A 13,500-nucleotide genomic window follows, 5' to 3' on the forward strand; every position below is an offset into this window, starting at 1 on the left:
TCCCGTGGCCATCTTCTTTTATATAATCAAATAATTGTCTTAAAATTTTGGTTTCGTTCAGCTTTTTCTGGCTGAAATGTTGTAACTTGAACGACCATGGTTGCCTCCCCCCCCTTATAGTTTTGATCCTTGGTAACATTGGTATTAAAATTAGAGTATCCAAGACTAGAAATGAACAATGCAAAGGTTTTTCAACAAGAAATGATTGGTTTGACAACCAAAAAGAACCATAACAAACTCGTTGGAAGTTATTGCTGAGGTTTGTCGTGTTGGTGAGCACATAAAAATGATTTGATTTGATGGAAAAAAAAACCTACGTAAGGAAGTTTGTTTTTAATAAAAGTTTCAATCATTTATAATTAAATACAGGTTCTCTTCCATTTTTAAATTTTATATTTAGTTGAGAAGTTTAATTAATTTTTCCTAGGATTTGGCTATAGCTTTTTTTTTATTAACAAATGTTAATAAATTCATACCATTTTTTAAAATAGAAATTTCGTAACAAATGGCTTAAGGAAGAATATGCCATAATTTCAAAAATGATTTGCTGTGTTAGCTTGAGTACAACCATAATTCCAATATAATAATCTATAATATTATGGAAGCTAAACAATATAAAATATTAAATAATTTATTTTAGGAATTGCTTAAGTGAAAAATTTGAGTCCTATTACTTATTACATTTTCGTCTCGAGCCTTTGAAATATTTAATAACAAACTACAAATACGACTTGCTCATTTATATTACCCGATCCAGCAATATAATCAAAAACCCCTACCTCATTTATTTTCAAAGATTGAAAACATCCTTACATATCGATATTTTTATTGATTTATCGAACTAATATTTCAATATATTTGAAAACTGTATAAGGTATCCATATCCATCGATATTTTAGTTTTATGTTTAAATGTCTATTAAGCAATAATAATCTTAACCTTAAATTTTCCAGCCTCAATATTCCATATGTTGCCGATTTGGCCTGAACCAGATACCGTTCCTTCCATAATAAACTTCTCAACCACCCAAATCCACTTCTTTCTAACCTGGCTTCTCCTTCATTACCTAATAATCCTCCTAGGCGTCTGAAAAGAAGATGGCCTCGAGATCTTCTTCTCTAGAAATGTTATTGGAGTTCTATCAGTGGATAGATTCTCCACATGTTTTTATCCTGTTACTATGTCACCTACAGCAAATTTACTTGTTGTATATATGTGTTTACAGTTGTAAATATCAATAAATAAATTATTAAAATTTTCCAGGATATTTAGGAGTCCAACCATGCAATCGAGGATTATACGTCGAAAATTATACTCAGGATTAGTTATGTTATTCTGTAATATTACGTCATCTATCGACATAGGCAAGATCATAGGAAACTTTTAATGGCCCAAAGTTTGGAATACTATGAGTAGAAAAACTACTTCTGTCTCAGGTTACGCTGGGCCTTCAAAAGCCCAGCTGCTCCTTTCAAACTAAAAAATTATGAAAAAAAAAATCTAGACTGAATTCCGATCTAAATACCATTAGATTTTTAAAGGTTTTGTGGTTTAATATATCCGATTTATTCGAGTGTGTGGTTTTCTGGAAATTCCTTAAGGTCAGGCTGTTAATTTTTGAAGATGAATATGTTTTAACTTTTTTTTTTTTTTTTTTTAATTTACATATAATTCTTGAATTTTGGAAGCTAAACCTACGTGCAAATTAATGTTTGTGTAAACAATTTTTTTTCTTTTTAATTTACGCAAAAGGATATAGTGAGTGTCGATTTCCCTAGAATGGTAAGATTAAGTTTGATATTCTGTGCGGAAAGTTATGTCAAGGATTGTAGGTGAATATATCGAGATTGATGACAATATTGGGATGTTGAGAAAATGTCAGAATGTAAATATATCCAAAGAAATTAATCGACATTTTTCTCCGATTATTCGCTTACAAATTATCATTACAGGATATTTAGAGGTGACTGTAGCGGAGTGTATTAAGGCTTCGAGGTTGCTAAACCGAAGAGGTGCCGGTTCGATTCCGGTTTTGGAGTGTGACTTTTATTTCGTGAGTGTGTGTATTCTGTGAGACCCTAACCAACATGCTCGGCAACCACGACCTCTGACTTTTGTAAATAACTACTTTGCTAGGATTAATATATATATTTTTTGTAATATCTTAAAATTATTTCTATAAACATTACAAATTATCAACAGTAAAATTTTATATTTTAATATATGAATTTTTATTTTTAAATATTTATAACTTTTTACAGTTATTATTTACCTACAAATTACTTTTATTTATTTTTTATATGCACGTATGTTGAGTATTTTTTAAGATATTAAAGAAATATAATCGTGGATTAATTAATGTATATATATTTTTTCTATATTTCAAATTTTTATACTGAGAGAGAATAAATGCCGATATATCGGTTAACAATCGAAGAAAAAAAATTGTATGCTGATTACTGAACTTTTATGCATTTTAATATTCACTGACATTAGAGTGCTACCGATGGGTAGTTGCTCTACACGCCTGTAACACTCCAATTTAACTTAGATCAGATTTACTAAATGTATTATAATGTACAGTTGTAAATAGCAATAAATAAATATTTAATATATATATATATATATTTATTAACATTGCCTATGCAATATAAGATTAATAGGCAATTGTCCAACTAGTCTTAGTATGCTGTGTGTATCACACCAATGCAGTTGGGAAGTGTATAAAAATTATTTTTTTTTCTTTTAACAATAGCAGTTATTTTTTTTTAAATATTTATTAATGTAATTTACAACTGTACAAAATAATACAATGGGTAAATATGTAGTATGTTTCAAATACACTTGAAAATCTTGGGAAGAACCACCCATTGGTGGTACTTCAAACATTAATTTAAATTAGAAGGTCCCGTGGCCATCTTCTTTTCAGACGCCTCGGAGGATTATCAGGGATTGTCAAGGATGAAAGATTAAGAATTAATGGGTTAGGATGGTTAAGGAGTTTGGAATGAAAAGACGCATATCTGTTTTGGGTCAAATCTGCAACGAATGGGATGTTAAGGTCTTTGTGAATGAGTTTATTTGTGACGTAATAAGGAGCATCATGGATTTTACGTAGGATTTTGGATTGTAACGCTTGAATGCGGGAATTTGATGGTTTGGTGGAGCCCCAGAGCTCAATTCCATATGTCCAAATTGGTCTGATTATTGTAGTGTATATTAATTTTTTGTAGTGAATGGGAAGTTTAGAGCGTTTGTCAAGTAAGTGTTGTAGCAATCGGAATCTACGAGTAGTTTCTTATCGTTTCAGTCTTGTGTGTGGATTCCAAGTAAGTCTCTTACCAGTTAAATTAAATTAGATATAAATTTGCTATAATCTTTAGATAATGTATTTTTTGTTTAATACAGCTTTTTGAGTGAGGCGTTTCTCTCTTGCGAAGTTAAAGGAGCCCACTCTTTCATTTATAAACATAATATTAAGACCTAAATTTATTATTTCCTTTATAAGAATAAATCTTATCTAAGGAATTAGGGAAGTCGAATTCCCGAACACGGATACAATTCGCTGACAATATTTTGGCGAAAAGGACTTTCGCGTGAGGACTAATTGGCGATGTACAACCACGGATCAATCACTAAGGAGGCAACAGCTGTCCCTCGTTCACGAACGACTGAAGAACAAAAGCTGTTCGTGGTGAATATCAAATGCTCCTTCAGTACACGAAACATACCTCGTAGCATCACTGATTTAGCTAGTAGATAATTAATTATTAAACTTTCCCTAGTTTTAACTAACTTAAAGTTGGATTTATACTCTCCGAAATGGACCTTAATGACGGTCTATTACCAGGAAACCCGGCCGTTCTTTAACTATTGATTATAAAATAATCAACTAAATAATAATAATAATAATAATAATAATAAATATCTTCTTGAAGGCTAAGCCATATTTTTATAATCATTTAACAAGAATTTGAACCGAGACTTCATTTCCTTTCGAACACAAAATGCTTTCATTCAACTCTGAAAAAGGGAAAAAAAGCTCAATTGTGAAAAATAAATGAACATAAGTCCCTTATACAAATCGAATAGCAAAATAAATTTATAAATAAATAAATCGCAGAATTTACGATTTTTAAGTACGATGATACCATATCACTTTTAAAACTAATTAACTGTCATGGAATCCTCATACAAGACTGAAAAGACAGTAAACTGCTCGTCGATTCCGACTATTACAACATTTACTACACAAACGGTCCAAACTTCCAATCCATTACAAAAGACTAATCTACACGACTATTATAAGGCCTATTTGGACATACGGAGTTGTGCTATGGGGCTCCAGCATACCATCTAATTCCTCTCGAATCCAATCCTTACAGTCCAAAATCCTTAATGCTCCTTACTTTGTCACAAATCAAATCATCCATCAGGACCTCAATGTCCCCTATGTTGCCGATATGGCCAGAACCAGATACCAATCCTTTCATAATAAACTTCCCAACCACCCAAACAAAACTCGTTTCTAACCTGGCTTCTCCTTCACTACCTAATAATCCTCCTAGACGTCTGAAAAGAAGATGGCCTCGAGATCTTCTCCTTTAGAAATGTTTTTGGAGTTCTATCAATGGGTAGATGCTCCACAAGTTTTTATCATGTCATAATATCACAGCAAATTTACTTGATGTGTATATATGTATACAGTTGTAAATATCAATAAATAAATTATTAAAAAAAATAATTAAACATTAGGATCAGAGCAAAAATATGTTATATTCGAATCCGTAGTATAAGAAGATCACGTTATAGCAATATTCCGCTGTGTTATAAAAAAACGAACTCATAGCAAAAGTTTCAATATTGTTTATTTGATGAAGTGATCTTTAATTAGGGAGCGCGGTGGCACTGTGGTAAGGCACGATGCTACTAACTCCAAGGACCCGGGTTCGTTTTCGGCTGGGCAGAAAATTGTTTTCTGTTATATTGTAGCCGTGAGTCAACCCTGTCGGTTTAACAGAGGAAAACAGCACAAACATAATCGCGCCATTTTCTGAAGTCAGGGCTACAAATTGTTTATAGAAAATTTCCTAAATATTTTTTATAGCTATAAAATTGATATTGGATAGGTAGATACATTATCCTGAACACCTATTATTAAGAAACTTCTTATTTACGGACATAAAATCAATACGCTTATCTGCTTTTTATGAAGTTTATTATTTTCGATCTAAAAAAACTCCATGAATCGACTGCATTACAAGAGAATATCGATGATATGTTGCTGTTATCACTTTGAACAGTTGCTTAATGATTTCTAATTAATTGGTTCCGTCGTAGGGTCATAAATATGCATGAGTGTAAATACAATTTCCATATCTCTACTGTTAGTTACATGGATGAGGTTCATCGGAATAAGGCATCGATTCTATATTCGTGTTCTGTTCTTTATAAAGTCATCATACGTCCCAAGTCCATAAACAAAAGTTTCAATGAGCTATAAAATACCGATTATTGTATTGATTATGAAATTTCGATGAAAACACCCTAATATATTTGTATACTTTTGTATGTATCTCACTATATTGAAAATTAATTATGACAAAAAGGTACTGTTGAAAATTTTTACTACTGAACCCAAGAAGGGTCTGATTAAGTACCAAAAGAGTCCTCAACAAGTCCTCAATACAAGAAGGTAATATTAGCCATGTTTAGAGGCTGAGTGTGCCCCGAGGATGGTTGGATCTTATGCGGGTTCTACACGTTTGCCGCTCGCTGCACTCGATTACTTGGTAAACAAAGGAATCAAAAAATGTTGGTATACATTAGCTAATTTTGTTCTTATGTTGGCATTGCATATATATATTCCATTCGATTAACTTCATTTATATTAGGAAAAAAAATAAAGATAATTAAAACGAATGGAAACACAAATAACTGCAAATTAGGTTTTAGATTATAAAACTTCATATAAATGGTACTACATAACCTATAAATCCAACTAATGTTCTAGAGTTGTTATGAGAAAGACAGGAAACTGCACGTCAATTTCGACTATTACGGCATTTACTAGACAAACTGTCTAAACTTCCAATTCATTACAAAAGACTGATCTACATGACTGTAGTAAGGCCAATCTGGACGTATGGAGTTGAGCTTTGGGGCTCCACTAAACCTTCGAATTCCTCTCGTATTCAATCCTTACAATCCAAAATCCTTCGTAAAATTCTCAATGCTCCTAACTTTGTCACAAATAAAATCATACATAAACACCTTAATGTTCCCTATGTAACCGATCTAGCCCGAAGGAGATATCACTCCTTCCATTATAAACTCCCTAACCACTCAAACCCCCTAGTTTCTAATCTTGGATCCTCTTCCATTCCTGACAATACAGTTGTAAATAGTAATAAATAAATATTAATTAAAAAAAAAAATTTGTGTTACGTAAAATCCAAAATAAATTGCTGTAGTTTTTTTAACAAGATTCAAAACAAAGTATTTACACCAAATCAAGAGAATTTTGAAATATACAATCTTAAACAACAGTTAACTATTGAATCTGAAGGTTAGGGAAATTATTCAATTAATTAAAACACAAAGAGCACAAATATTTACTTCTTGGGAGTTATAAAACAAGTGAACACAAACGTGTGGTCGGTGCACAAGCGCCCACGACACTAAGTGTGTCAGCCACAAATTTAAGCCAACTTATACCAGGCAATCTAAATAACCCATCTACACACGCGCGGATTTGCCCAAGTTTGGCAAAGGTGTAGAAGCGCCTTACAGTCCGATTAAATAGAAATAGGCCTCAAATTCTTGAACTTTGTACTGAGTTACTACACTTGATACAATACAGAAGTAATTAAATCTCAAAACAATCAACATAAATTATCTTTAATTAATTAAATATGCATATAAAATCCACGCATACTGATTGATTAAGAACAGCTGAAAATACAAGTGCAGCAGGTTAAATGCAAACATGTATGTTAATGATAATTTGATTAATGCATTTATTTATTGATCCGACTAATGAAATTAATTTAAATATCAACCTCTTCCACATATTTGATGCATATACATCTCACATATTACAAAGCTTTTCTTATTTTTTCATTGATTTTAATTAAAACCAATCTATTTTTTTTATATTGGAAGAAGATAGTTAAACGTACGAAGAACATTTTAAGAAGCAATTAAATATAAAATAAATAATGAGGTGTAGATAGTTGACCGTAGATTAATGATAGGAGAAGTTTGTCGGGGGGTGCGGTCAGCAAAGAACAACATAAATAAACAAAACCATATTTATTTATTTTATGCCGACGTTTCGACCTGAGTTTCAGGTCTTCATCAGAGGTTGTGGCGTAGAAGTTAGGCTTACAACCCATTTGTACATGGGTACATTTACATGGCTTTCCTGTTGTAAGCCTACCTTCTACGCCACAACCTCTGATGAAGACCTGAAACTCAGATCGAAACGTTGGCATAAAATAAATAAATATGGTTTTGTTTATTTATGTTGTTCTTTGCTGACCGCACCCCCGGACAAACTTCTCCAATCATAAAATAAATAAGATTTCTCATCATAAGGGTACTATTTTAGGGATTAAAGATTATAAATTAATATTTTCTTTTACTATTTTGGTACCTTTATTGGCAGCCACCTCGACTATCTTTCTGTAATATTGCTTTATAATCAATATATCAAATAGTGGACAGTAAAATATAATGATTAATATCACTCGTTGCTAAATTAATAATTTTTTTTTTTTACTTTTGGACTTATCCAAAAAAAAATCATATATACATATTATATTATATCCAGTAGGTATAACATATTCGGTAAAGCTGTAATAATATAAATTCCGTAAATATGTAATTTGAAATTTAAAAAAAAAAAGAAGTGTTTGATTTATCTCTCACATATATTTCTAGATATTAAAAAAGTTTTGATTCCTTCCTTACCTTCTGAAATAAGCCTTTCCCTGATTTCCCATGCGAATATCGTCGGGTTCTCCCTCTTGTATTGTTCGATCTTGGAGACTACCGCGGGTGTGGCAACTTTGGGTTTACTGCCACCGATGAGGCCTGGTGGTCTTAAGGTTCCTGAAGAAATAAAAATATTTTTTTAAAAATTATATTCATAAAAAAATATAAAATAAAATTAAAGTTTGAAGCATAATAAGAATAATAAGACAAATGATAATAAAAACTTTAATAAAAGAAAAAATAAATTCCTTAAACAATTTTTTTTTGTTGGTTCTGATCCCAGATCGCTCTTGTAATAGTACGGAAGACTTTCCGTTATCTCGATTCTGCTTTCAGGGTACCTGTGATGGGATTAGGTTATTAGTCCTAGCCAACTCCCAACCTAGAGGGCCAGGAGGTATGTGTCAGACACAGGGGTCGCTCAACTCCCTATGCCTTCCCTTTTTAAAGGTACCCACTCAAGGGACTGGGTGGGCCCTAGGACGGTTCCAGAACCCACAGTACTGACTTCATGGCCACAGTAACAGATTAAAAACTGTATGCCATAGCCGGATTCGGAACCGGGTAGTTTAGAGAAAGTTAGTATCACAGCGCTTTAACCCTGTGCCACTCCGCCCCAAAAATCAAAATATATATATATATATATATTTAAATATTTATTTATTCCTATTTACAACTGTACATTATAATACATTTAGTAAAACTGACCTAAGTTAAATTGGAGTGTTACAGGCGTGTAGAGAAACTACCCATCGGTAGCACTCTAATGACATTTTACATTAGCTGGTCTCGTGGCCATCTTCTTTTCAGGCGCCTCGGAGGATTGTCAAGAATGGAAGAGGATGCAAGATTAGAAACTAGGGGGTTTGAGTGGTTGGAGAGTTTATAATGGAAGGAGTGATATCTGGTTCGGGCTAGATCGGTTACATAGGGAACATTAAGGTCTTTATGTATGATTTTATTTGTGACAAAGTAAGGAGCATTGAGGATTTTACGAATATTGTATATTTAAAAAGTTAAATTGATTATATATTCTCGAGTAAATATTTTAAAATTGATTTTTTTAGTTTCTAAATTTGACATTTAATGTATAAAATAGAAATATTCCGATGTACCTTGTTTATCAGCAAGATATAAGACATAATATAAATGAAAAATAGATTTGATATAGAATAACTTATAGAGCAGTTGCATAGTAATTAAATGCGACGGAAATAGGATAATATTAATATATATTGTGACAGCACTTCTCATCCATAGCGGAAGTAATAAACAACAATACAAGTATAAGAGTACATATCTCTGAAGAATAATAAAAAATAATCTCATTAAAATGTCAGACAATGTTCTGACTAATTAAGTACTAAATGATATGAGACAGTTAATTATTCTTAAATCAAGTACACTTTAAAAAATATATGTATTTATATATACAGGAATTAACATATAACATATAACTGACACCAGAAAGATGATACTAAATAGATACATATATATTACTACAAAACTGTATAATTGTACACTTCCGCCGCTGTTGGAAGAGAGGAATTTAATTATTAGGTGTAATAATGAGGGGGCGGAAGTGAGGATTTAGGGGAAGGTTTTTTTCTTAAGGGCTGTCCGCTCTGAATATAAAAATATCAACGAAGGAGTAATTAAGGAAGAAGGAAGGTGTATAGAATTAATAACAGTTTCTCTATCAGTTCCCATCTAGTAACCTGTTATATGCGACATGTCTCACAACAGGTGTCGTCTTCAGATAAAGTCTAACAAAGCGTTTTATCTGCTTTTTTTTTTGTCTGTTAGTAACTGTGTAAGAGAAAGTACTTATGGAGGATGTATCTGACAGGTTGTCGCAACAGCCGGCATACATCCTTGCTACACACATAATAATTTACTTAAACATGAATAAATTTGTAAGCAGAATTTAACATATATTAAAGAAAAAAGTCATGACTGACATTGAATATAAAGCGAATTCTTGGATGTAGCGAATTTTCAAAAATCTTACTCACAAACAATAATAAATAAAGACATGATATAGTTGTTGTTGTTGTTGTCTGGGGCTTTAGGGCGTAAAACCCTGAGGTCATCAACGCCCATGTTTCGTGCTTTATATTCTATTTCACTTTAAATAATTTCGAAAAAAAATTTAAATAATTACTTCTTTTGGTATTTTTTATTACGTATAACAGATTTTCTGGTTTAAATTTTATTCAAAAGGCCATCCCTTTTTAAGAAAACTAAGACCATTTCCACGTTCTTCTGGTCATCATTCAGAGCATCCGATACACTCGGTTGCACTCCCAATCTACTCAAGTTCCCAGAATAAAAATGACATTTCTCAAATATATGACTGATCGTAAGTACACTGTTGCAGTATTGACATTTTGGTGGTGGCTGCTTACTGCGGTCAGCAGAAAATAACACAAATCAACCAAATTTTCAGGTCTTCATTAGGGCTATAAAACAAAAAGACAACATCCATCATTCAGAGAGAAAAAGATAAATAAATAAATAAAACATAAACTAATAAATAAGTAAATAAATATTTTTTATTGTTATAATAGAACTTTTTATAATAAATATTTTATTTCTTTATTTTTTATAACGAAACGTTGTGCTCCGACATGATAATTTAAAATAAATTACGTTCAATTGGAAGTTTATTAACCACAAAAAAAAATGTTTATGAATTTATTTTATTTTATTTTTTTTCTTTCTGAATGATTGCAATTGTCTTTTTGTTTTTATAGCCCTGATGAAGACTTGAAAATTAGGTCGAAACGTCGAAATAATTCTTTTGTTTATTTGTGTTTTTTTCTGCTGAACGCACTCCCTCCCCCTCCCCGCGACCATCTCCTTATTTATATCTAAGGTCAACTATCTTCACCTCATTAATAATAATTATAAGTCATGCAATTACAAAAAGTGAGATTACTCATCACTATAAAGAACAGTCCTTTTCTTTTAAATAATTATATTAATTCAGTGAAAAAAAATAAGTGATTTTAATATCACAATAAATTAACACTTGGAAATATCTAGAGTGATATTTCCTCAAATCGAGATATCGATTTGCTTTACACTTATCGATTAGGCAATGACAGGCATGGAGTGATCTATCGCAAGCAGGTTATCAATGAGTAGCCCAGAATACGGAGCAGCTCCTAGCCAACGAAATGCTTTCCATAACTCCAAGCTGTCCTCGAATGGAGATATAGACTCGTATTCCTCGATACGATATCTTCAGCTCACAACTATCGCGACAAATGGCCGATCAGTTCTTTTCAAAGTTTTTTTTTTGCCTGATTAGCAATACTTATCTAAAACTATATTTCGAAACTGCCTGGACCAACGATTCTCAACCGGTCTGCAAACGATGGGCCAGAGATACTGGAATAAATATGTTTGTTTCGTATATCGATGACTTCCTTCATAGTGGTGTCTGGTATATAATATAGTATTTCTTTTTATTTAATACTAGATAGGCCTGCTGGGATTTACATGGTTCATATAACAGTTAAATTTTTTATTTTGTTTATGTATTGATTGTGGGGGTACAGCCTCGTGCAAAAGACACTCTTAACTATTTATAATGCTATACATATTTTATAACTGTGAATAATATTGATGAATTATAAAAAAATATATATATTTTGATTAAAAAAAAATAACAATTCTTAAGAATGGAGAAAAAGAAAAGTTCTTAGACTTAACAAAAAAACATTGAGAACGAGACGAATAGAACAAACAACAGCTATGACAATATCAGAATAGATGATTCTAGAAATTATAACATGATGTCCTGCAGCATCCTGGGCTTTAATCTTCGAGTTGTGGTTGGGTTCCCAAGTTGTAGGTCACTGCTCCTTTAACTGTCGGCAACTGGGAGTGGACTTTCATGAACCGTTTTTTGATGTAATCCTCTATTGTCTCTATTTGTAATTCCCGATGAAATTGGCTATTTCTTACAAACCAAGATGCATCCACTGCAATTCTTAAAACCTTACTTTGAAACTAATGTTATTTTTACATTTTCGTAAGGGATGCCACTCCCCAGACTTCACAGTAGAGTTATTTCAGATTTTAATTTATATATTCTATATACGATTGAATATAGCATTACTAACATAGTTGTGCCAAGTAAATTTCTACTGACTTTTTGAATCATACAATTATAGGTTCCCTCTACTAGGAAAACTACAAGTTTTCAATTCATTCATTGACTGCATAGGTTTAGATTTATATCTAAATCTGTGTTCAGACAAAAAATTAATTGAAGAGTTATAATTTATCAATAAGAGAGAAACTTTAATTGAATTTTTCATAAAGATAGTGGAAATGTAATTATATATCATACATCGTACTTGTACATTTGTAATGATGTTATTCATATTTTCTGCTCACATAAAATTCAAAGAAAACTCCGTAGGTCAATAACATTTTTGTTTTAATATAAATGTTCACAGCAGTATAGCACATTTCAACTTCCAGATCTATAGGCTAGTTATTGTAATCATCTTCAAAATCGAAAGTGGAAATTTTCACACAGTTTCGATATTGGATAATCTAATTCCTATGAAAGTGTTCATAATATATTTTGTTGGAATTATACATACATCATATCTATTGTATTTGTGTTTGTGATACTAATTTAAAAAAAATAAACCTAATCTTCTTTAAATCTTTAAATTTTCAATAAAATTATTTTTTAAAAAATCAAATAAATAAAAATAGTTATGTACATTCATATAGTTGAAGTTTTTTACATAATTTTTCCTAAAGCTTTCTGTAATCAGAAACTCCTCTGCAGTAATTAGTTCGAATTACCGAGTTTATTACCAACGGGGTTCAAGAATATAAAATTAATAACAAACATTATTTCATGTATTTTTTGAGTGTGAATGTGGTTTTTTAAAAATTCACTACATCCAAGAATTTGCTCTACCATATATCCAAATGGATTACTAGTTCGGTTTAGCACTCACTAAGACGGTACACTATTTCATCAAAACTCAATCTCTAACCAATTTTAGAATAATATTAAAAATGAGTGCTGCAAATATTCAAACAAATCAGTTTAATGTAAAGCTGACAATTTGATACCAGGGGGAGGTAATGTTGGAGGGGTGGGAGGTAAGCAGCAATTGGAGGGGGTTGACCCGCCATCTTGAAGGCCACACCCCCCCCCAAGATTGAGCAATTAGCGAAGGGTAGCTACTTTCTCTTCGCTGTATTATATCTCTATCATTGCAGAGGTATACACACAAACAATATATATTATGTATGTTTTCGGACAAATACATATTTTTTTAATACATTAGACGAACACAGCAATGTTGATGTTTGTCTAAGAACAGTGGTTAAGCTTTAATCTTGGAAACATTCTTAATATCATTATATCTAAGCTAGAATATATTAGCTCCTATCATAGCAATAGTTGATATTAAAAAAATATATATAAATAAAATAAATTTGAAAAAAAATTATCGATTACAG

The 13,500-nt window shown here is 31.6% G+C and overlaps 1 protein-coding gene across 1 annotated transcript in view; it reads right to left on the minus strand.

The window, feature by feature from the left end:
• LOC106692699 (paired box protein Pax-6) overlaps positions 1 to 13,500 on the minus strand; it is a 190,304-nt gene that overhangs the window by 56,974 nt on the left and 119,830 nt on the right. Inside the window, exon 4 of the mRNA XM_014438795.3 lies at positions 7,975 to 8,115. Coding sequence (XP_014294281.1) covers positions 7,975 to 8,115 — 141 coding nt within the window. The remainder of the gene's footprint in view (positions 1 to 7,974; positions 8,116 to 13,500) is intronic.

This window comes from Halyomorpha halys, unplaced genomic scaffold (assembly GCF_000696795.3).
Source record: "Halyomorpha halys isolate HHAL.00 unplaced genomic scaffold, Hhal_1.1 Scaffold67.1, whole genome shotgun sequence".
NCBI classification, from domain to species: Eukaryota; Metazoa; Arthropoda; class Insecta; order Hemiptera; family Pentatomidae; genus Halyomorpha; species Halyomorpha halys.